Below are 25,272 nucleotides of genomic sequence, written 5' to 3'. Positions count from 1 at the left end.
AACCATTCTGACTTTTCTGTTCCCTTATGTAAATTTTGTTGCGGCATCAACATATTTTTAATAGCTGGTACAGACATAAAAACCTAATGTGTGGAACAAACAGACATATGAGGGCAACAAGGTCGTATTTTGCATCATAAATAATAGTAAAAACAGCATTATAACATTCAAAAGATGCAAGAGGAAAGATGTCTTTGAGGACATAGGGAACCATTCATTTCTGAGCACACTAATTTGGAATTCACTGTGTCATGCGGTTCTGACTGTTGCGTTATTAAAAATTAAGGACTGCTGCGCTAAACCAAGTTTGGCTCGCGTCCTTCTGGTTTCACACGTTTTTATAACTTTATTTCAGCCCTTTTTGCTGACTGGTAGACAGTCCTGAGGCAAACGTGGTCTTCTCCTCCTCTCCTCCTCCCAGCTACCCGGAGAACGGCGTGGTGGAGATGGCTGCGGATGATGTCAGGCCTCGTGCTCGCACCGTGCTCAAGTGGGAGCAGCTGGAGGTGGGCCAGGTCGTCATGGTGAACTACAACATCGAGATCCCTGAGGAGAGGGGCTTCTGGTTCGACGCAGAGATCACCGCCCTCAACGAAGTCTCCAGGACCAACAAGGAGGTCCGGGTGAAAATTCTGTTGGGGTAAGAGGAGTCCAGTCCCTCGGATCAATGGTGTGCGCTCAGCGCAAGACCCTTTTTCCCTCATTTTTTATATGTATAATTACCTAGTTTAAGGAATTGTTACATTGAACACTGGAATATAGACCAGTGAGACTTGCTGAAGGTGAGATGGCCAATTATCCATTCCTAACGCGAGTTCTCCCTCTCCGAGAAAACAGCTGGCTTGTGGGCTGTTGTATAATTTATATTTTACATGACTGATCGGTCTCTGATGAGGCACTTGAGAAAATCTGACCTTATAAAAACATGTTCGACATAACAAATGTGTAGAGCAGGACAGACCTGAACAACCTAGCACGTGGTGTCTCATTTCATTAAGTCGGATCCACTCAATGTCAGATGCTTTCCCAGAGAGACGGGATGGAATGGAATCAGACGTAAGTACTCACAGGTTGTCACCTCTGATTGTTGTTGGGGACGAGAAGCCTTTTTGACACATCTTGAAAAGGCGCACTGCATAGGTGCAGGTGGGATGCACTCCTACATGAATTGGTAAGGGTGTAATGTATACAACCAGTAACTAAGCATGATCTTTTGAAGGAAAGTCTGCTGTTGTAGTGGGGTTCCAAATCCTCTACCAACCATGGTCCATTCAAAATGGAATTAGTAATTAGCTAGTAGGCCTAAGTTGCCTTTTTGTATGGAACTCAGTACCCCCTTCCCCCCCCCCCCCCCCCTTTTTTTTTCTTCTTCAACCGTGTGTGGAATCATTAGTTGTATATTGGACTCGCCTGACCGTGACAACCACTGCACTCAATGCAGCACCATAGAAGCCAGATGAATGCAATTCTCCAACACACTTGCATGCAGCTAGTGTCTTCTTTTGCAGTTCAAGTCTCATGCTGCGCTACAGTGCAGTGGGTGCTCATTGGAGGATGGGCGCTGCTCCACGGGGTCATCCAAGCAAGGAACATGGTGAATTGCAGGGACTTTGACTGAGACATACACTTGCCCAGTCAGTTGGATATCACAAACTTTCACAAACCCACCAATCCCCGGTCTAATGTATGGCCGCTGGGGAAGAAATGGATTGGGCTCCTGACTTTCGTCAATTATAGCAGAACTACAGTCTAAACACCTGCACTCACACTCTTATTTTAACTGACTTATTTTCACTAACTCTTATGGCTGACATCACTTTTCTAAGAACAACAACAGAAAAAAGGAAAGGTAGTTGATTCTGAAGGCCTTCCTGTGAGATAAACGGGAGTTTCTATGGCTATAGTAAAATGTCCTTGGACAGATTTGGACAAAAAGCAAAAAAAAAATCATATTATCAGAAAATGGTACCTTACACACTAAAATTGCCTTAAAGTTACCACTGTGGTGACAATTCTGAAAGAGAGTATTCTGGCCTTAATTTCCAGGCTCCTGTGTAGGCAGCCTCCATTTCCAGCTCTCTAGTCTTGTAGCAGAAATGGAGAAACTTTTAAAATGGGATGATAGTCACTGTGTCCCTGTGAGCCTTTTGGTAATACAGGCTGTCCTGTCATTCCCTCTATGCAGGGTGTGTCACGATGCTGAATTTTTAGGTTGTGCTATATATATATATATATATATGTATATATATATATTTTCTAGCCTGTTATTAATCACATTATTAAGCCACTATGGGGAACATAGGTCTCAATTCCCGACAACTCTGTCAAAGATGGGCATTCCAGGAATGCAGTGTGTCATAGAAGTGGGAACTGGCTGTATATATAAGTGCCTTTCCCAGCAAATGTTAGAACAGTGATTTCATGACTTGCCTGCAGTGATAAGATAATGAATTCAATGGTCAAAGAGTGATTTCTGAACTTAGAATTCTTGACTTGACTTTCTCTGAATTTAACTAACTAGCCGGAATGTTAGTTAGCTAAACTTGCTATGTAGTCTGTGTTCTATCATTGCTGATAGTACCAACCTGTTTGTGTCCAACTAGCTCAAGTAAAAAAAAACAAAAAAAAAAAACAATGCAATCCACTTATAAGAAATACTGATACAATAATCAACTTAATATATTGATCAGAAACATTGGAAGGGATTCATTCCTACACAGTGTTAATGCTGTTTATTAGTTTTGCTTGTTTTGAATTGAGAATTCTCTGCTCAAGAATTGAGCAGTTGTCTTATGAAGAGTCTCTGGAGTTCCCCTTCTTCGCTGTCAAAGTAGCTGTGAACATTGGTGGAACTGTTGTTCTCTTTGTGTCTGGTTGCGATGGGTTTCACTGCAGTCAGTCTGAACCTGTTTCAAGTGGCTGTAGTAGGAATAGAATACAGGCTTTCCACGACACCCCTCACACCAGAGTTCAGATACACTGTGGCAGCACATGTTGGATGCACATCCTGCCCAGCAGTTCTGCAGCTACGTTTTCACTCTTGTGTCACGAATTTTTTAAACTGTATTGTTATTTGAAGACGCAAACATTTTTAACTGCAGATCCAGTCTATGCTCCATTCTGTATTGAGTTCCAGTGTCAGAAGTCAGGGTAATGGAATCCCTCCGGCTTACTGTAGGTTGGCAGTGTTCTCTGTAGACCTAGTTTTGTTGCAAAAACAAAGCACAGTTGGTTGCAGTAATCCCTAAAAATGTTGGATCCTGTAGTTTCTGTTTGACACATTTTTCTTTACCACTCTTTTGTTTCAGAGGTCCAGGTGATGTCATTGAAGACTGTAAGCTTCTCTTTCTGGATGAAATTTACCGAATTGAGAAGACAGGAGCGCGTCCACTTTCTGCAGCAGACGGGCAGTTCAAACGTAGGCCTTAACCCTCTCATTTAGTAAGGTGTTTTATACCATAGGGGACACCCTATCTTATGGAAACTGGGAAATCTGGAACAGGAATCACACAGTCTAATGTATTTAATGTTCTCAAATCACTCTGAAGTCTCAAATGCCAAGATTTTGATAAAAAACATGAAGACCCACAATGCACTGAAATTTTCAGGGTTGTTGTTTTATGAAACCTAATTATAAATTAATAAATACTTGTAAAACCTAATTATAAACCTATTATACGACAGCATGCACACATGAAGTGAAAAAACATGCATATAACCGCAGACAGCAGAAATTAAAATTTGTTTGAATTAAATATTTAATGGAATACCAAGAGATTGAAATTGTGGATTAAATTAAATTAAATGGTGACAGTAACAAAAGCTATTTAAAACTGATCAGCTAAGTGTCTATAGCAAACAATACCAAACTCCTGTCTTCTATCTCAACAGCCTATAGGCACATATTTGAACTGGCTAATTGGATGATAGATCAGTTAAAGTAATCTGTACTTTCATCAGCGTGAGAGCAGATAATTCAATGAGAACAGTTCTATGGCTGTTTGACATACAGTATATGTCTGACTTTCACTGTTAAGCTTTACAACATTCCATTAAAGAAAGCCATATCTCTCACTCTTACCTGGATACCTGTGTTTGGTGCCAAGAGCAACCAGTCCACCCATGGTTTTTAGATCCTACCAACTAGCACCAGTGTTGTCAGGAGACTGACATATGGATGGGGATCTGTGCTGTGATTTTGTTCCACCTGAGTGAGAAGATGGTGGAAAAGCAGGTGGAACCACAGTGCTTTTTCCTGGCTCTAGTCCCAATAGTGCAATATCCCCTGCCAGGCACATAAAATAAGCTTGATGAAGACAGAATTGCTATAATAACCTTTTGATCAGGAGCTGAACGGAACTTATAAAGTGAGGGATGACTTCTACTAGTATTACTAACAAGATGTGGCAAGAGCGAGTGAGGTGTATGTATTGCTACCCAGCATGAGTATCAGATGCAAGGCACAGCTGTCTGTTAGGGACTGAGACAAACAGAGGCAGTGGCCCGCATTATTTTGAATGGAAGGTGTATCTGAGATACGTCGTCTTACTTAAAAATTCACATGATAATATCCCCTCACAATAAATATAAAATAATTCTATGAGTAAACCTGCTGAGAGTACATCTTCTACATACATTCTGTATATATACTGAAAAGTCAGTGCAATATAGAACAAATTATATATGGCTTGAATGTGGCATATAAATTGTATTGTTGCACAGTTCAGCCCTCAGATAAAAATGCTAAAACATAGACTGAGGATGTCGCACATAAAATTACATGAGGATGATCTGATACGAAAAATGTACATTTGGCTTTTATGAGCTGTCATTACTGTGTGTGTGTGTGTGTGTGTGTGTTTTTGTTTGTGTATGTATGGGTGTGTGCGCACACACATGTGTATGTGTCTGTGTGTGTGCTTGTGTGTGTGTGTGTGTGGATGTTTGTGTGTGTGTTTTGATCGTTGATCCAGGGAAGAGCGGGCCGGAGTGTAAGCACTGCAAGGCGGACCCGGACTCGGAGTGCCGCTTCTGCTCGTGCTGCGTTTGCGGGGGCAAGCAGGATGCCCACATGCAGCTGCTGTGTGACGAGTGCAATATGGCCTTCCACATCTACTGCCTGAACCCGCCGCTCACCACCATCCCCGACGATGAGGACTGGTAAAGCTGTCAGCGCATTCACTGTCTCACCTACAGGGGGCGCTGAGAGGGCTGGGAGACAGCTAGGAAGAATTCAGTGCCAGAGCAGGGGTCAATTCCAACTCAGTTCAGTCAGTTTCAGTTTATGGAATGATTTGAAATTTCGTTCATGAAAATCATCCATTGTTTTCAAAGGAGATTTTTCAATTAATGAATCAAATTTGAAATAACTGAAATGGATTTTACCCCAAATCTGTTCAATCTTCTTCAATATTCTATTACTATAACATCGCCAGTTTACATTTAAAGACTAGCTCCATTGAAAATCGGGGGTTTTATTTTGATATGTTATTTGGGATTGGTAAATACATGTAGATCCACTGATGACATGTACTTTTATTTTGGGAAAATGGATGAAAGTGGCATGGAACATGTAGATTTCAGAGGGAATCCTTACATCATATTTACATTGTTCTGAAGGTGAGGCCACAGCTCCTGTTCTGGTTGCATAGAAATCGGGCAACCTGAAAGAACCTGCCACTCTGAGACGTCATGCCTTCTCCCAGCCAGAAATGCTTAAGCCTTAAGATGTTTGCCAGAAAGCATTTTTCATTGTTTTCCATGAGAGCCCATCACTCGCTGTCAGTGGCAAGAATTCATTTACAGCAGCAGTAGATTCCGAGGTTTCTCATCACAGCTGTGTGATACTCCGCCAAGCTTGACTTGCATAAAGGAATTATATTCCTGTTGCTATTCAAGGCAGAATCATAACCCTAATGGCAAACCACTCTGATTCTCTCTGTGTTATCCCCACCCTGTTTTTGCCAATATTTTTTCCTTTAGATATATGTTTATAGCCAGCAATGGAGGCTTCGCCTCTGTGTGTCAGTGTATTTTACCATGTAAGTTCTAACAAATACAGTTAGATTTGCTGATGATATTCACGTTTTTTTATTATATGGTAAAGAACAGTGCCACAACACTTGATCCTCTGTATTGTTGTAGCCCCCCTATCACTCTTAATCACCTTGACTAACATGATCAGAAAACACCCCTCACAAAAAAGTATTTGAATGTTTCATACGTCATAGTCCTGAGGGCTAATATTTAAAACAATAAGCATTTTTAAAACCTTTTTTTATTGTACAAATGTGTTTTACAACTGTAGGAAGACAATTTACAAATGAAAGAAGTGTGTATTGCACTTGTTCTTAACCTTAACTTAGAGTATTTTATATTAAATTTTTTTTTTGTATTTTTCATACCATAAGAGTTCCATACTGGGGTGGCCCAACTTGTGGTGTGTAAGAATATATAATAAATATGTAATGTTTACTTAATTTCAATTAAATTTAAGTGCCATAGGGATTGAGCAGAAATCCACTGAATTCCCCATTTAGTTTCAGACATTTATGTTTCAGACGTTGGTGTCATTATTAAAATGCAGATTTTTTTTATAATGAAGCCTTTATTTATACATTTACGTAAATCTTAAATCTTAAAATAGTTTTTATGTGGTGAAGAATGTATTTCTGATTTCATCATATATTAAGATGTAATTATAATGTGAAGTTTAGAGGTGCTTACAAATGAAGAAAGCAAACCAATTTGCTCCTTGCGCTTGAGTAATTCTCTGTTCACCAGATGCGACATAAAGTAATTTACTCTGTTTTCAGTTGAATGCGCATGATTCAGTATTGCATGAGAGGTCTTCTCCCCCCCTGAAATTCTTTGCCTGCTGTTGTGCAGGTACTGCCCAACCTGCAAGAATGACACCAGTGAAGTGGTGAAGGCTGGGGAGAAGCTAAAGGCTAGCAAGAAGAGGGCCAAGATGCCGTCAGCCAACACGGAGAGCCAGCGAGACTGGGGCAAGGTGACTGAGACTGTGCGGGAGGTCTATACTGTTTTTCCACTGTATAGCTGGAACCAGGTTGGCTGGCTTAGTTAAGCATCCTGGTGGCCTTTCATTTTTTTGCCCTGCTGAGTCATGTCAGCGCAACTACTGCTGCTGCTGGTTCTAGCCTACTTACAAATAAGGTCGTTGGAAGAGCTGGAAAACTCTGTGATCGTGTTGCTTCTGTTGGCACTAAAAATGAGACAGCATAGATTCCATAGGTGACCACAGAAAACAACCAGAGGTCGGTGGAGGAGAGATGGAATTTTGTTGGGGGTGTCCACAGGCTTTGCCTGCCCATTTCCATGACTAAAATCCTGGCTGTCTTCGGGATCTGGTCAAGACGCCAGCGTTCAGTGTAATGTCATGTGCTCCAGATCTGGTTGTGAGAGATGCAGTTCCAGCTCTGTGGTGAGTCATTTCTGTTCAACCCATAGGAAGTGTCAATGTGCAGTCTGTCTGTCTTTCACTGTCTCTGTGAGGTCAACTACCTGGTGTATGGTTGGTGTATGTTAAACAAATAATATGAATCATATTCACATGCTTTACATTACCAACATTTTTAGGGAAATAATTTTCAGATTCAGTTGGTTATTAATAGTAAATTATGGCAGAGCAAGCTATTGAGTTTTTCCAGACAACAACCATATATCCCCTGTAAGTTATCAGCCATATTGGAGTTAGCTATAAATACGTTTCCTTGGCGATCAGCAAAAACTAAGTCACATTACCATAAAATGCATTTATCCAAATTGGGTCAAGGCAAATACAGTTTCCAAAATGTTTGCCATGAAGTTATTTTATGACATAAAATTATTTATGTCATTAAAGTGGGACTGACCTGACAACAGCATCGTTGTTACCTTTGAAGGACACTATATTTCGCCTTCATCAAAGAAACCTAACCTTTAGGATATCGCAGTAAAGATCATCAATTGCCGTCAGTCAACAAAACCAGTTACAGTGATACAAATACCCATTGAAAAGAGAATATTATATTGCAGCCTGTGTTACATATTATATTGTGCCGTGTAAGGTTCATCAAAGACCATCATGCTATAAAGATCAAATGCTGTCAGTCAATAAAACCAGGGAGTCATCCAGATATGCTTTGAAAAGATATAAGTATTATATTGCAGTCTGTGTTACATATGACGTTGAGTAAACTTCATCAAAGATCATCAAAAGCAATGACCATCATCGAATACTGTCGGTCAACAAAACCAAAGAGAATGACACACAGACAGCAATATATCTTTTCAGTGTGTATTTGTAACATACTACATTGTATAAGGCTGTATTTCATTTTTAATAGGAAGAATTAATTGGGGGAAAAAAATCATTCAGTCTTTTCTAGGACTTCAAGCATATAGGAAGCGCTTCACATTTTCTGGCATGCTGACCATTCCCAGTGAGACCCACATAGGCTGAGCATGGTGTTTTTGTGTCATTAGGTGCAAACAGAAGCAAAGGCTATTTAAAGAAGGCAGTTTTCAGTGAGTCATAGTTTTAGCAGGAGAGAGCATTAGTTTTATTATGCTTTAGGAATCAGCACCAGTATCAAATGAGGCGAGGCCCATTTATGCACAACCATGAGGAAGAAAGCGAGCCCTCAGTGACTAACTGTGATTATGTGTTGAGTCATTTCCTTTCATGCAGACTTCTTAAAGCGGTTTGATTTGGACAGTAATATTTCAGATTCCTCAGCAGTGTGAATATTACTGGAATCACTTGAATCAAATGGACATTTTGGTTTCTGGGAAGTTCCAGTGCTAATTGAAAACAGTACTTCAGAGGTGATTGAATACATTTGAAATGATTGTTTTCTTCTTTTGAAATGAGTGAATGGATCACTGTCCCATGATTTACTGTGGGTAAATGTGTATTGTTAGCATTGAAATGTAGCCATTTTCTGATTTTCTGCTTGCCTTTGTTTTATTTCAGCAATAGTGGTTTCCATATTTCTTAACATTTTTCAAGCAATTGATGATATTTTTTGAAAAAAATAATATAACCTCCTGAATACCTCCTCCTAAAGTAGCTAGGGTTGTACTAATCACATATTTGTGCGATCTCTTAACTTAGTGTCATTTATGAGAACTCTTGCCACATTAAAATGGTTTTTCACATAAATGTTCCCTCAAGGCCAGTTTATTCATGAAAAGCTTGAGATTGTTTGCTCAAGTTTCTTAGCTCATGTTCTATTTTCACCTTTCATGCAATATCAGTCCTGATGGCCAGTGAGGTGTCTGAACCATCGTATTGTTTTCAGGGAATGGCCTGTGTGGGCCGCACCAAGGAATGCACCATCGTTCCCTCCAACCACTATGGGCCAATACCTGGGGTTCCCGTGGGAACAACATGGAAGTTCCGTGTGCAGGTGAGTCCCTCAAGGCTGAGTTTGCGCTGTAATCAGAGCAATCGCTGTGGAAGTAGTTAAGTACGTTCACCATAGGGTTTCATGGCGTTTACCTTTTCCATTTTTACATCATTATGTTTGGATTGCCTGTATTTCGAGCATTATGTTACCTCCATTGCTCAACTATGTGAATGTATGACTGTCATTTTGTAATGTAATTTTATAAGGTTACAAACAAAGCACTTATGTTCATCATTGTTTTACATTGTTATTGTAGTTGTTTGAATTTAACTGTCTGTGATCTTCAAGCCTGTCTTCCTCCCTCTTAATTCTGATTTTCCCTACCCTCCCTTTCCCTCTGTCCCATTTCATCTCTCCTTTCTCTTGAATGTATTTCCCCTGTTTCTGTCTGCCTGCCACTGCTCTCTCACTCCCTGTGGCGCCAGGTGAGTGAGGCAGGGGTGCACAGGCCCCACGTGGGCGGTATCCATGGTCGCAGTAATGACGGCTCCTACTCGCTGGTGCTGGCCGGAGGATTTGAGGACGAAGTGGTGAGTGTCCCTCTCGCGCTGGTGGGAGAGAGAGCGTTACGCAAGGGTGCCTGTGAGCGAGCTTTCCCTCTCTGTTCTTTTGTCTGATGCTCTGGCAGACACTATGATTTTCTATGCTGTTTGTTCTGGCTACTCATTATCACAGCAGTTGTGGTGCATGGATATTCCCTATACGCTGTTAGTCTGTGTTGGTTCCTCTCTGCTCATTGCTGAAGTCTCACTCATTTTTTTTGCAGTTACAAATTAAATGTGCGGGTTCGCTCTGCTAAAGTAAAGGGAATCTCCATCTAACTCTTAGTCTCACAACAGATGAAACAGAAAAGCAACTAAATGTAATGTAAATTTAAAAGTGCTCAAACAAAACCCAACAAATCACCAGTAACACTACTTAATAAAACAAGTTAATATGACTTTTTCAAGGTTAGATTACTTTATAATACCATAAGACTGATGACTAAAAATAAACAATTTCTTGCGGGTTAAATAATCCAAATAAAAATCTAAATACCACACTGGCAATAAATTTTATTAACACCTTACTGTGTGACTGTTTGCATTTTATGTACATTAATAAGTGGTTACTCAAATTTTATTATCAAATTCCTTGAAATAAAGTCAGTTTGTAAATTCAGTAATGTATGTGTAGGTTGTAAACGTAACCAGTGTCCTTCCTATGAACTGGTGATTTTCATTAGGGTGAGAAGAAAAAAATCTTTATCCTGAATGGTGTCTTCACACCAGCCCCGCTGACATCATAACCTTCTGCGTAACTGCTCTGCTTGGCTTGATTTCTGTGGTGATGGTTGGAAATTTATACCAAACCTGGGCAAGAATCCATGTGATTCTTACACTGCAGCAATTACATGTACAATAAATAAATTGTTTAGGCAATCTTAATAAGGTGTATTAGAGAAAAAGAAATGATGTGTAAATCAACCCAGTCCAAAAGTTTAAATATACCCAATAGACCACATTATGTTCACTAAAACAAAAACATAATAACATAGTTCATTAAAATTGCCATTTTATTTTTTAATTTGATTTGAACAAACCCTGCTTAAATTGCCTGCTCCAATCGCCTGCTACTTTGCAAGCTAAATCCATTTTCAACCTTAATTCCTAGATGGCTATCTAGCTTAATAAGCCTGAAAATCAATTTAGCACTGATTTTGATGAACAGCCATTTCTTTACACCTTAAAATGTTTTTGTCTGTCTTTGAGAAACATTAAGTGGCTGATTCAACAGTAATTGTTTTATTCCACTTCATTTGATAAACAGCACTTTTACATTATGTAAGCAATGATCTAGGTAATGCAACTAAGTGTTTACTTACACTTTATTACTGGTTAATTTACTAGTGAATTTACATATTGTGTGAATGTGTAACAATGTATATCTCTTTTTGATGTTCTGTAAATAATTTATATATACATGCATTTGTCCACATACTTCTTTTTATCTGGAGCTGCTGAGTTTGCTGCTTAATAAAATTAGCCTAAACCAAATGTTCTCTGCATGTTGCTAAATTCTGTTTTGATCAATAATGTGTATAATACAACAATATCTATAAAATATTTACTAACTATATTTTTAATCTATATTTAATAACTTTAAGAATATGGGTTAGTTATAGGTGTCAGACACTGGTGCTGATCACTAACTAATTAATTATTATAATTAATTATATAATATATTATATATGTTAAATTATGTAATATATATTAGTTATTATATTGACTTATTTGGGCCCAAGAAGACCTTTGTTGTATGCATCAATTCATTATCTTAACAAAGCAGTAAGTGAATTGGGAATGAGAGCAACTATCCTGGACTAGAAATGACCTCTAACCAGCCACCACCAGAGAAATGTCAAATCACTCAAGTCACTTAAATTTCACCAGACGGTCCCATGTACCAGTTTTTAAATTAGGAAAAATAAACACAATAAAAATGACTATGCTACCAAAGACAGACTACACTTTCAGAATGCTACCACTAAAATTATCGTCTGACTGCCTCCATGAAAACCACAAGATTGCTGTGGTATGCACTGATGCTTGAAGAGAACGCCCACCTCAGTTTAACCAACAGAAATGGATTAAATTTATCCTACCGTTCACAGCTACCTGTCATTTTGAAATGTATGGATAAGGGATCTGTATACCTCATATACAGTCATGAAAGACTGCAAATTAAAACAGCAGAAACACTCAATATTCACATAAGAAATCTGTTACTCTGTAAGTCATGCCAACAGCAAATAACTGCTACCCTGTATAAAAACAAGAACAAGTCAGAAACAAAAACAAAAGTAAGTAAAAAAATTTGCCTCCATAAAACAAGGGAATCTTTCAGTGAGTGCCTCTGGAATAGCCCGTCTTTCACATTGATTAAACTTTCACTGATCTGAGAAAAATGGAAACAATCATCTATCCATAGCCTAAAGGTCCTGGTCCTGGTCTTTTACCATTGATTGCCCATGAAAATGTTCTCTTCAAGTTTGAATTTTTGAACTATGTGAAACTAAAAATCAGAATCCCAACAGAGCTGTGAATAAAGCATCAAAGTAAAAAGGACTAAAGTTAAGAAAACCTCTTGAAAGTAATTAGAATGACACAGCAGGCTCAGTAGTGTCATCTGCACGTTATGAGATAAAATCTAAATAATTACGCACGTCACAATTGTAATTTGACCTTTTCTCTTCAGCAGAAACATTATCTGCAAACTTTATAGAAGTACAGAACAGAAACAAACCTATGGCTATACACAAAAGGCACCTGTAGAAATTGTCCACTGGATGGCGTGCTGTTCCATCCACCACGAGGGGAAAAAGGAAACAATGTGGAATAAATGAGCGAATTCTAGAATGTATACATAACTCAATTCCTAACTGCCATTTAGAACCACACAGTATGCATTAACAGGCACAAACATGAAAGGTAGGGAAGTGTAGGGTGGAACACACCGAAAGGGCAATGTGTCAGTGTTCCATTCATTTATACAAGTATAATTGTAACATCAGTTCAACCACAAGTGGGGGTTGGGGGTGGAGGTGGAGGGTTGGGTTGAAAATAAAAAAAGGTAAAGCACCTCTGAAGGATTAAGGGAGCATAGCATATCTCTGTGAAGTGCATTAATTATCCTGTGTGTTGAGGGTGTGCATGTGTATATTCATGAATGTGTAAGCATGCACCAGTGAAATTTTTTGGGGTATGACCCTTGGCAGGAAAAGCAAAGCAAAGCAATGATTGATATTTATGTTGCACTGTATACTGTACAAAATTACGGCCTGGTTCAGCTTTTGATATGGCCCCTCTGGGATATTAAAATGTGAATTGACCACACAGAGTTCTTATTTAGCTAATGTGTATGTTTTTATGTAATTGTAGTGGGTGGCTGTATGGCTATAAAGAACATTAGCAGGCAAGTCATCCCCGCTTGTTAAGGGGGATTAGCCAGTTGATCGCTCTGGAGTTAAGCAATTGTTTTCTCTTGGTTCTTTCATTAAATGCAGTGACAACAATACCCACTATCTCCAACACCAGCTTTTCCTTGCCAACACATTAAAGTAATACAGTGTGCTTAGAAAAATTGTTGATGATATTTCATAAGGAATAACAGACCTCATAACCTAATACAAAATGAACAAGGATTATTCAACATAAAACCTGCCCAATGTTTCTTTTTTGATAACTTCGCCCTGTGCTTTTTCATGAAGAAATGTGACTGACTGTATTTCCATTTACATCCTCAGTGCAATCAGACTGTAGCCTGTATTTGGGAATCTTGGAACCACCTGACCTCTCACAGGTATTTAGTTTTTGGCTGGGTATGTGCAGCACGGTTGACCTGTGCATCTTTGTCACTTTCTTAGGACAGAGGTGATGAGTTCACCTACACAGGAAGTGGGGGTCGTGACCTTTCAGGAAACAAGCGCATTGGGGAGCACTCCTTTGACCAGACCCTAACCCACATGAACAGGTAATAGTCTGCAGTGTCTGCCTAGATTGCTTTTGCCAGTAGGATTAAAAACATTGCTCCTTGTGCCCTCTAAGAATATAATACCTGAAGTCAATGAACTGGCATCAAAGATGATAATGAAAAAACAAATTGTTCTGATGTAGCCAGCAGGGCTTTAATCTGATGTCAAACTTCATGCTTTCAAAAGCCTTATTGTGTTAGTGCATTTTTTGCACAGTGACTACATTCTAACATCCTGGTGCTTTCACATGTTCACTCCATGGCTTAGCCCAGTCCCAGCTAAGACCCTCCCTCACCTGGTGTCATCTCACTCTCTAGGGCCCTGGCACTCAACTGTGATGCCCCTCTGAATGACAAGGATGGGGCCGAGTCCAGGAACTGGAGGGCAGGGAAGCCGGTGCGGGTGGTGCGCAGCTCTAAGGGCCGACGCATCAGCAAGTACGCCCCCGAGGAGGGGAACCGATACGATGGGATCTACAAGGTGGGTCTGCAGCCCCTCTGATAGGGAGTGTGAGATGGGAGGCTCTGGCTTTAGTTATTAAGGCTGTCATTGTTAATGAGTAAACTCATCCAATCAATCAGAAAGTAAATACTTTGTAATGTTTTATTTTTTTGGCTCAAATTGTGATTTGTTGTTCCCTGCTTTGACCCTGTGAACATACTTAATTCATTTTTCCTGGCACAGTTTGGTTTTGATAGTTGAGATGTTTGATAGTGGAGATGCAGTATAATAGCAGCTAGATGCATTGTAAGAAGATGTCAAAGCACAGTTGACAGAAAGGCAGTGAACGTGCTGGGCCTTTAAGTGAAAAGTGGTGGAAGACAGTAGTTGGGGGCAAACCAGGTTAATTGTACCTGTTGCCAGGGAAAGGTTCAGTATCATCATAGTATCTCATACATATAGGAACAACCTGCCTGCTAAATTTGTTTTTTTCTGCCAGCAGCTCATATACCCCAAACTGAAGTAGCATTCTTTATCAGTATATTATTTAAGGATGCCAGCTTCCCTGCAAGTCAGTTAATGCCGATGGCCAAAGTCATGCCAGTGTACCCAGTATGTACTCAGCATGGACCAGCATGAGCAATCCTGTACTGGTTATGATTGTAATCCAGTAACAAGGTTTGAAATCCAGTAAGCCCCCAAAAAGTACTTTTTGGATTCAGTTATTGTGCTGTTAGAAGTGCAGAGAGGTGACTGTGGAGTCATTCACACTCATAAAATTTAAAACATGTGCCTGTATTACCCACCCTTGTTTTTTGAATAGAAGCCTGGAGACTGCATTTACACTTGGAGGTTTTTCGCGGGCTGGAGATTGTTGTAGGCCAGGTTGTGTGACCTGGATACATCATGGGGAGAGAACACAGAGGGCTAAGCTTTATTTGAAATGGATAGGGCTGAATCTCATCTGAGATTTCTTTGCATTCCAGGATGTGAAATACATAAATGGTGTGTCATGATTATGTTCCAGATTGTCGGGGGAAATCACACAGAGCTCTGAGATTACTAGTCATAATTGGTCTCCCCCCCCGCTCCCCCAATAAATCTGCGCTCGTTGGGTGAGGTATTGCAAGGAAGATTTTTGATTTAAATTACATTTTTAATGAACCCCACATCAAACTAAGCAGGAATTTGCCTCTGGAAAAATATAATAAATTAAACATTTTAACTGGCAAAATTATCTTTTCATGCAATTCCATATGGGATATTTATATATGCAAGGTAGCCAATCTTCACTTTTCAACCCCTCTCTACTTACTTACCTGTGTCCCTGAAGACCAGCTCTTCCTCACATTTTCTAGCCATGACCCAGTTCTAACCCCAAACGTATTTTGTTGCCCAAAATAGCACAGGCCAGACATGCAGTTTAATGTCAAATGTAGCATAATGAATAAACGAATGAATAAAATTATGGAATAAAAATGAATTTAATTTATAAATAATTATAACTTCAATTTAAAATTGTGTTTTCTGTGATTTAAGTGTGCTTTATGACTTTCTGGCTACTCAGCCTTGGTAACTACACTTCACTTGAACAACAAGAAGTGGGTTGCTAGGTACATTTGCAATATATTTCTGTGCTGTACAGACACTGTACTTTGTACAAAGTGAAAAGGCACAGGTAAAACATGCATTTTCTTTTTGCCCTCACTGTGATTTCTCTGCAGGAATTGTGAGAAATCTTTTTACTTTTTTTCCAAAATGCTTTTACCCCATACAAAAATCAGCAAAAAAAAGATGCTCAGATTCAGTTGTGATTTCTAGTATTTATTCATGACACCTTAACATGCTACATAAATACTTGCTGAGAAAGCTGAGAACAACAGTAAAGGACAACTGAGGTGATATTTTTAATTGCAAACTATTTTACTATTTCATAAGCAGCGAAAAGTAACAGTATACTCAGATTTTCCATTGTAAAGTGTGTCAGTAAATCATCATATATCTTCAAAGACTAACTAGTAAGCAGGTTCTGTATTATTTACTTACACAGCCCTATTCATGGCTGGGTACCAGTTATACTAACTCTGCAGTGTAATGGAGAGTTGAGAAATACAGAGTTCTGTTTTAATCCATTCTCTAATTACAGGATATTGCATCGCTTGTCTAATTATGCTGAAGTCTTTTGACAGTACTTTTGACTTACCTGATGGTAATGTCGGTATGTACAGGTGGTGAAGTACTGGCCTGAGATTGGCAAGTGTGGGTTCCTAGTCTGGCGGTACCTGCTCAGACGTGATGATCTGGAGCCGGCGCCCTGGACACCAGAGGGGGCGGAGCGCATCAAGAAGCTGGGGCTCTCTGTGCAGGTGATTCTATGTCACACGTCTCTCTTCAAGGACATCTTACTTCATGCAATCAACCCTATTCACACTGACAGCTCTACAGCACTGGAAGTAAGGCTCTATCAGCAACAACAGGTTCATCGAAGTGAATGGCTGGGCGATGAATTTCAAATGCTTTCCACTTGCAAATGTCACTGTAATTATCTTTCTTAGCAGGGGTTCCGCGTGAGTTATATCAACAAAGTTTAAATCGATTCAAGTTTTTAATCCTGCTATATGGCAAATGCTTTCACAGTTAGATGATCCTGTTTAACTGTTGCTTGGATTGCTATGTATTTCTTAATGCACTCTCACCTGGTTTTGCACACTGACTCACTTGCACTTAGGATATGTAGCAGATTATATTCAATTTCAAGGATCTCACAATACCCCACCGCTAATGCCTGGCAGCCTCTCTGCATTAGAGCACTCAGTAGACATTATCTGAGGAAGAAGGGAAGGGAATTATTTAACCAATTAAATGGGAGGATTATTAGATTGCCAGATTGAAAGGGCCTGATTAGATAGCCAGGGCACCAGGAAACCAGGGAACCCCCTAGACCATGATACGTGCCATGGGATTTCTATTGACCAGAGTAAGTCAAGACCTCATTTTAGCATTTAATCTTAAAGATTCCATCTCCTACAGCACTGTGTCCCCATCAGTGCATTTGGTCTAGAGACAAAACTATGGTTAAGCCCCAGCACCATTTAGCTTCAGTTGTCAGCCAGGTTGCAGGGTGCTGGCCTAGTCTTTAAGATCCATTGACTGGTATGCCTATACTGAGGTCTCATCATTGTGTTTTCTGTCTTTCATTATGTAGAACTTTCCTGTTTTTCTTGCAAGAGTCAACAAGGTTTCATGTTTCTTTAGAGCAAATGTAAATATGCCTGACATACGGTCTTTGCCACATAGTACCCACCTGGTTATCTGGAGGCAATGGCCAATAAGACCAAGAAAGAGGCGAGTGTCCGGGGTAGTGTTCGGGGTAAGAGACACGCAGGGAGAGGGCGGCCAAGGACACAGCCGCTGCAGAAGAAGGTGAAGGAGGAGGAAAAGGATGAGCAGGAGCCAGAGGAAGAAGCAGATGGAGGACCCCAGAGCAACGGCAGCCAGAAAACACCCAAGGAAGCAGGTACCATTTAAGCCGGTCCTTGGGGGCTCAGCTAGTTTCAGGATGACACAGCCACACCTGATAACTTAGGAGGTATGAATGTGAAATTGGCCATGTATGTCTCCTCTCCTTGTTTGTGAGGGGGAGTCAATAACAGCTATTTTAAATGCTGGATGGAAACTCATTCAAGATTTCGTGGTATTTAAATCTTTGAGGGATGACTCACTTAAAACTTGCTTTCTCACTGTCTTCCCCATGGTGTTTGAACTTCACCGAAGCTTCTAGGACCACTTTTTGGAAAGGGAGGTAATTGACAGGAATAAGTAATCCATGAGCAGCATTCAATTCCATGGGTATCTTTAATCTTTCATTTTTAATCAAAGGGTCACTCATTCCACAAGTTGGGTGATGATCACAAAAAAATTAAAAGGATTTAAAAAGATTCACAATGAGCAGAACCTAATAGATTTTGGTTGCTTATTTAACTGTGATAATCAGTGGTGCTTGGACATTGGACTCTTTGTCATACTACTATATTTGCCAACACATGGTACACACAAGGTAACTGTCCTTGTGCTTAACTGTCCCACCAAAACTGATACTAAAACAGCTTTCCTTTGTTTGGCTTTGAAATTTTTGCAGTTTGTTTTTTCAGTGTGTTCTACTGTGGTTGACACATGTTCAATACAAATGCCTTAGTGTAGGCGGCAGCGTAGCATAGTGGTTAAGGAGCCGGACTCGTAACCGAAAGGTTGCTGGTTCAATCCCCGCTGGGACACTGCTGCTGTACCCTTGGGCAAGGTACCTAACCTAAATGGATAACATTGTAAAACAACTGTAACCTATGTAAGTCGCTTTGGATAAAAGTGTCTACTAAATGAATAAAATGTGAATTTAGCATACACAAATAATTAGAAATGTAAGGATTTTGGCTTCTTATTTAAGCAAATAGTTTTAAAGAGATTATGTACTGTAAATAGTGAAGTACTGATGTAAAAGAAGTTTATTTGTAATCTTGGTGTATATTATTGTATAGTGAAATATATTTAATGCAAAAGGCATTACGGAGTTGTATTGGGAAAATCCTAAGGTAAACACAGATGGCTGAGGTGCAGGTAAGAAGCCTCTTATGAAGCCACAGCACAAACAAAGTGCCACAAATGTACCAGAGTATCTTAACCTTGGAGCCGTTATGGCTGCTCAGATGAAACCAAAATTGAGTGTTACGGACATCATTGCAAGGTCATCAGTGATTTTTTATGCCAAAAAAGGTGAAGCTCATGTTGAGAAAATAATGTCACAGTCTTGCTGTGGGGTTGTTTTACATCATCTGATCATAGTGCTCTGGTGATTGCTCTGGAGATGAAGGTTAATTACATTGATTAACACTTCTGCTGGAAAAAATTAAAATAAACAAAATCATCATGCTGAATTAGTCATCACCACCTCTAGATCCCAATATGGTGGAGGACTTTTTGCATGAATTCAGAAAGCGGAAGAAAATGAAAACTAAGAAATGTGAAGGACCTGGAGGTCTGCTGAGGAGCCAAAAATGCATCCTGAGAAGTGCCTCATTCTAAGACTACAGGGAACACATTTTATATGTATGTAATTTATTTGTACCCATTCATTTATAATTCACTGATTTCTTTTGTTAAAAGTGTTTCAATGCTATGAATAAATCTGTATTGTATTATATGCCATTGTATTTCAACAGCAGAATTTTTTTTGTCTGATATGTAAGCCAGCTTCGCTTCATAACTCTTACCATAAAAACAGGCCCCCGCCCAGATGGTCAGTGCATTGATATGTTTGGGGTGGTGTGTCCTAAGAGACTGTACACAGCTGTACCTCAGAAGACACCTGAGAAAACGGAAAAGCCTGGGCGAGGCCTGTGGGGCCTGCGGGTGGGTTTTGTGGCATGGGAGCAGTTGCCTTTACGGTACTGGCGGTGGAGGGACTGAATTTGCGTGTGCTGTCACAATTCAGATAGCATCAACAAATCCGAAACTGCTTGGTCTGTAGCGAAACTTGTTATTCTGTTCAGCATCTACCATGGTGGTTTTCTTCTATGCCATTTTGCTATGAATAATTACATCTTTCCAAAACAATAGAAGCAGTTATTTTCCTGGGGGACAGTATGTCCTGTATACGCAACAAACCACCCGGTTTGCCATTCGGAGGAAGGAAATCATTGGGTTTGACATAGGAGCGCACCAGGAAATGATTTTCCATTTAGGGTCTGGACAGAGGAATCCTGTCATTGTAAAGGAAGGTGAAGTTAAAAGTTTTATTGAGTGAAAAATGAGTGTATACCCCCACCCCCCACAGACATGCCTGAGGAGGAACCACCAGTGAAGAGACTGAAGGAAGTGGAGGCATTCCAGCTCTCCGAGCAGCAGAAGGCCCTAATCCTGGAGGACGACCTGAACAGGAAGCTGTGGGATGAGGCCATGGGCTTCCTGAAGGAAGGACCTGTAAGAATCACACCCAGTTTGAAACCCTTTATTTAGAGCTATGGCAGTTACAGTGACAACAGCTGTGTACTTTATTTTAGATAATTTTGTTTATTGAAAAGCCTGAATTTAAAACATTACTGTATAGATATTAAATAACATGTTTTTCATATGGGCAGCATAAGGGTACCTTGTCACGGGTAATGCACAGCAACATCGTGTATATGATGACTCAGTTACTGAATAGGGTATTGGAAGGTGATAATCACATCCTGCTACTGAACAAGCTGTCCAAGCCGCATGTCATAATTTCTGAAAATGGCTAGTGACTGAGCCATGGGTTAACCTCACACACCTTTACATCTGGGCTACTGAGAGATTCAGGCAGGCAGGAGCTGACACACCACACAAGCTTTGAAAATAGAGAACTGTGCTGGGTGCCACCACTTCAGGGCTTGGCATTCAGAGTCAGACAGGTCACTGATGCTGTCCCATAAAATCAAAAAGCACTTACAACAGGACACATAATGTCACTAACTTTCTAAGAAGCTACCAACAGGTACGACTATTTCTTTGCACTTATCTTGCTTCAGTTGTTTGTGTTGGTCGCTTTTTGTGGTAGAAGTACATAAGCCCTTATGCTCTTGACAGCATAATAGTCCATTTCAATTACAATTATATGAAAGTATGCATTGCTCCAGGGGTCACAAGTTCTTTAGTGGTTAAGGCGCTGACCTTGAGCACAAGCTGAGCTCTACGGCCCGGATTGATCACTGCCGTGTCATCAGCTGGTGATAACTGGGTGCTCACGTCAGTGAAACAAACCGTTTAGGAGAGGGGCAGAGGTTGCTCATCTCACTGCTCTCAGCCACCGTGCAATTCATCAGGTGCCTGTGAGCTGCTCGGACAAAGTTAGCGGAGGAGCACCTGTCCTGCAGTGAGTGCCCACTCCACTGTAGTGTGCTGTGTGACTTGTGGTGTGAAAAATAGCCATTGGCTCTGTGAGCTTATACCAGCATAAAGCATAAAAAGGATGTATTGTTCCTCAAGGTCATTAAAGTGTGGATCCGCTCAGAAAACCTGTTATTTCTGCATATATATCATAGTGTATGCATTAGCCCCTAGTTAGAGTGAATATGATAGAAAGGGTCTTATGTGAGTTTAAAATGTATCACTGGGATTTGTCTTCTGTACCTCTCATATTGATCTGAAAATGGAGTGGTGCCTTTTGGTCAAGTTGTAATGTCTGTGGAAATGTTATTTCTATGGTAACAGCTATGCATGGTGTCACCCTTGCAGAACTTCCTGCGGAAGGTGGAGCAGATCTTCATGTGTGTGTGCTGCCAGGAGCTGGCGTTCCAGCCTATCACCACCGTGTGTCTGCACAACGTCTGCAAGGTTAAACCAAACAGCTGATTTGATCACAGTGCAGTTTGTGCTCTGTCATATAGGCCTAATTAAAAAAAAAATCCTTTAATATTGTGCATGTTAAAGTTAAAGGATGCTTGAACTTCAATTATCAAGTAACTAGTTAATAATATCACTATAGTGTAATCATAGCAGTATAATCATCATGGCACTGGTGATTTCATGAATATGGCTGTTTGTCACCTGACCCCCTGCTGTTCTCGCTCTGACCCCAGACCTGCCTGCAGAGGTCATTCCGTGCTGAGGTGTACACCTGCCCTGCATGCCGCCATGACCTGGGCAAGGACTACGTCATGGTCCTCAACAAGACGCTACAAGTGCTGCTGGACCAGTTCTTCCCGGGCTACAGCAAGGGCCGATGAGCTGACCACCGCACATTCACACACATACTCTCACATGTACACACATATACACATACACTAATACACATACACTAATACACATGCACACACACACACATATGCGCACACACAGAAATGATGACAGAAAAACACAGAAATACAATACAAGTACACCCTCCATTATCAGGACAGTTATGACTGACCCTTCTGGAGCTTGGACTGCCCCTCTGCCCCCCACCACCTCCCTCCCTTCCTTCTGCCCTCTCAACTTCACCAGCCGGCTGTTCTTGTCCCAGGACGCCCCACCACGGGCCTCCCTTGGCTCTCAGCTCTCCAGGCCTATATCCTCCTCTCCCGTCTCTGAAGACTGGACTCCCGCTGCTCGACCAGCACTGTGCCCCTCCACACACCCAGCTGTCCTCGTGGAGATGGGAGAAAAACCACCACACAAAAGCTAAATGTGCAACACATCCGAGAGCAGGTGCTTGGGGTGAAATCCAGGGAAGGGGTGGGTTTGGGGGACTGTTTTCTTTGTTTGTTGTGCTTAGGGGTACAGAATCCTCTCTGCTTCTTTAAATGTACGTGCCTGGTCCGGAAAAAACGCCTGTTTTTTTTTTCCCTCCCATTCGTTACCCTTTCCTTGTTTTCTGTGTTGTCCGTTTCTTTAAAAGATTCTAAGGATTTTTTTAAAGACATGAAAATGCAACTGTTTTAATGATTATATTGTCTCTAAAGCAAACTGTGATGTGCACTGCCCCTCTTTCAGCTCTTATTTTTTAACTGTACCTGTTTTTTCTGCAATGACTGGCAAGCTGTCTCCTTTTTTCTGTGAGCTTTACTGTGTTCTCTTCAATCTTGTACTCTACAGTTTACCGCAGTACTAACAGTTTTAGAAAGTCACGTGGCTGCTTTGCTCTTGCATTAGTGTTGTGTTATATGTTTTATTGCACTTATTGAAGAAAAGAGAAATTAAAAAAAAATTGTCACGTCTAATTTCCAATATTACTAAGTATGCCACTTTTCTATAATTTAGTTGCATATTATATTTTAATCATTAGTTCTTTGTATGTGGCGACCTTACCTGCAGCAGTGTCAGCCTGAAGAGTTACATTGCTTCATATCGTGATCTGAAATTTTATACATGGTATAATACTTGATATGTACCTATTAAATATTTTGATTCCAAAAAACAAACTGTTTTTTCTCCTTATTATCCATATATAGTACCCTTGACATGAATGCACAGTGAGAATATTCACTGGCTAGAAACAATGCAGTTGCATAGCATTGTTAAAATGAATTTGGGTAGGCAGGACAGGGATTATCAGATTTTGTCCTGGAGAAGGCCTGGGTTAAACAGAAGCCTCTCGCCGCCCACCAATTAGCGGTGATATACCAATGCTGGAATGGCGGGCTTCTTGGTGCAGGAGCTGGAAGGTTCTAGACTGTTATTGTCTGTTAGGAGGGTGTGTCTAAATGTTGGATTTGAGCCAGCTTTGGCGGGAGGGGTGTAAGAAGCTAGTCTCCGCTCAGGTATGAGTCTGAAGATTCGTGTCTTCCTTCACATATCAAGTGCCTTGTTTACAAAAAAAATGAAGATTACTGAGGAACGCGCATGGATTGGTTACTAGGGAAACAGCTGTTTCTGCAGTGAAAATGGGAAACAGTGCTGCTTGCTGCAGCTGCAGCGAGGAGAGCGGCCCGTTTGCATTGCAGTTTTCCGGATCGAGGCGCGGAGGTCCCCGACACAAAATGCGCACATCGCCACTCCGACAGCACAGCACGTCTCTCCAGGCTTAGCGCAGAAATCAGCCCGCCGAGTCTGGCGGAAAATGGTGGAGGCGATTAAAATTGTTTGTTGGCCTTAAACTGTTCCTTTGGTGGGATATGTATCAATATGCCCCCTGGTGGACGAGCCTTGCATTACGGATTTGGGTGTTCCCTGACCGCTGTCGTAAAGAAAGACACTGTGACAAAGTGGCACTGTAATTTGTTTTGTATGCTGTTATGGTTTGCCTTTAGTTTTGTCTGGCACAATTTGTTGTTAGTTGAGGTTATTGAAAATTGTGAATGGATTTAAAATATTTGCTGTCTACAAGAGGTTGACAATCATTTTAATAATGATTGTTATTAAAAAACATGTAATACATTACCCACATAAAAAGAATATTTAAGCATCTCAATAAAAAACATTTTGGCTTTTTCCCACCATAAATCCATGGCATGCAGTTGAGGCCACATTGTTAGTATTGTCATACAAGGTGAAATAAAACAGGTCAAGAATTATATCTGATCCTATCAACAAGGTAAAATAAAACATGTCAAGAATTATATCTGATCCTATCAAAGAGGGTAAGAGGGTAAATATAACAACAGTGAGGGGGCGGCATCGGGGTAACTATGTACAACACACAATATCAGATTTGAGGCACGAAATGCACACCACTTAACATAACCAGAAACAAAAAGGTAACATTGCAATTGCTGCTTGGATTAAACAGTTCCAGCTCCCCGCAGCACCACACACATCAGCTGTGGTGTCATGAGGAGGCCATCTTTGCTTCGAAAGGGGACTCGTACACTTCCATGGGCGGGCAGGTGCATACCAGGTTCTGGTCACCGTAAATGTCATCAATTCTGGAAATTGATGGCCAAAACTTGGTCTCTGGTTTGATGAATGGCTGAAGTAAAAAAAAAAAAAAACAGGATTTACAGTCACTTCTACTTACAGCAATACTATACTGTCTAAAAAAACAATTATAGTGGATCTCATACTTGTACTTTCAAGATGATTCCAAGATGGAAGTCTTCGCAGGACCAGGATTTTTCCTTTCCCTGGACTAGTTAGCCAACAATAATAATGTGCTCTCAAGGTGCTGTGACACCCCCTTCTATTCTACCCAAGTGAAATTCTGTTGTAGGATGGTTTTATCACATTCAGGAAGAAGCACGGTGTCTTGTCTATGATGTTTGGTTTTGGAGTGGCAAGTCGTGCTGGGGCGGCCGCCGGCCAGTGACGGAATGTGTGTGTGCGTGTGTGCATGTGTGTGGGAGAGAGGGAGACTCACCAGGGGGAAGACGGCAGACTCCCTGGAGTAGGGCCTGTCCCAGGTGGAGGAGGCGATGCAGGCCAGTGAGTGCGGTGCCATCTGTAGCACAGACACAGTGACATGGGAATGACAGG

The 25,272-nt window shown here is 40.7% G+C and overlaps 2 protein-coding genes across 2 annotated transcripts in view; one reads left to right on the top strand and one right to left on the bottom strand.

Annotated features, from left to right (window-relative positions):
• The window catches only part of LOC118777432 (E3 ubiquitin-protein ligase UHRF2-like), a 67,173-nt gene extending 44,987 nt beyond the window's left edge, over window positions 1-22,186 (top strand). Inside the window, exons 4-16 of the mRNA XM_036528317.1 lie at window positions 422-640; window positions 3,309-3,418; window positions 4,974-5,160; window positions 6,889-7,012; window positions 9,306-9,413; window positions 9,839-9,943; window positions 13,819-13,925; window positions 14,244-14,406; window positions 16,596-16,733; window positions 17,665-17,884; window positions 20,195-20,340; window positions 21,619-21,717; window positions 21,963-22,186. Coding sequence (XP_036384210.1) covers window positions 422-640; window positions 3,309-3,418; window positions 4,974-5,160; window positions 6,889-7,012; window positions 9,306-9,413; window positions 9,839-9,943; window positions 13,819-13,925; window positions 14,244-14,406; window positions 16,596-16,733; window positions 17,665-17,884; window positions 20,195-20,340; window positions 21,619-21,717; window positions 21,963-22,109 — 1,873 coding nt within the window. The 3' untranslated portion in view covers window positions 22,110-22,186. The remainder of the gene's footprint in view (window positions 1-421; window positions 641-3,308; window positions 3,419-4,973; window positions 5,161-6,888; window positions 7,013-9,305; window positions 9,414-9,838; window positions 9,944-13,818; window positions 13,926-14,243; window positions 14,407-16,595; window positions 16,734-17,664; window positions 17,885-20,194; window positions 20,341-21,618; window positions 21,718-21,962) is intronic.
• A 1,959-nt stretch (window positions 22,187-24,145) lies between these two features.
• Window positions 24,146-25,272, bottom strand: part of LOC118778578 (glycine dehydrogenase (decarboxylating), mitochondrial-like) — a 29,267-nt gene continuing 28,140 nt past the window's right edge. Inside the window, 2 exon segments of the mRNA XM_036530195.1 lie at window positions 24,146-24,769; window positions 25,157-25,237. Of these exon segments, the coding sequence (XP_036386088.1) occupies window positions 24,629-24,769; window positions 25,157-25,237 (222 nt within the window). The 3' untranslated portion in view covers window positions 24,146-24,628.

The sequence above is a fragment of the Megalops cyprinoides genome, chromosome 5 (genome assembly GCF_013368585.1).
Source record: "Megalops cyprinoides isolate fMegCyp1 chromosome 5, fMegCyp1.pri, whole genome shotgun sequence".
Lineage (NCBI taxonomy): Eukaryota > Metazoa > Chordata > Actinopteri > Elopiformes > Megalopidae > Megalops > Megalops cyprinoides.
This window is presented reverse-complemented; position numbering and strand designations above follow the sequence as displayed.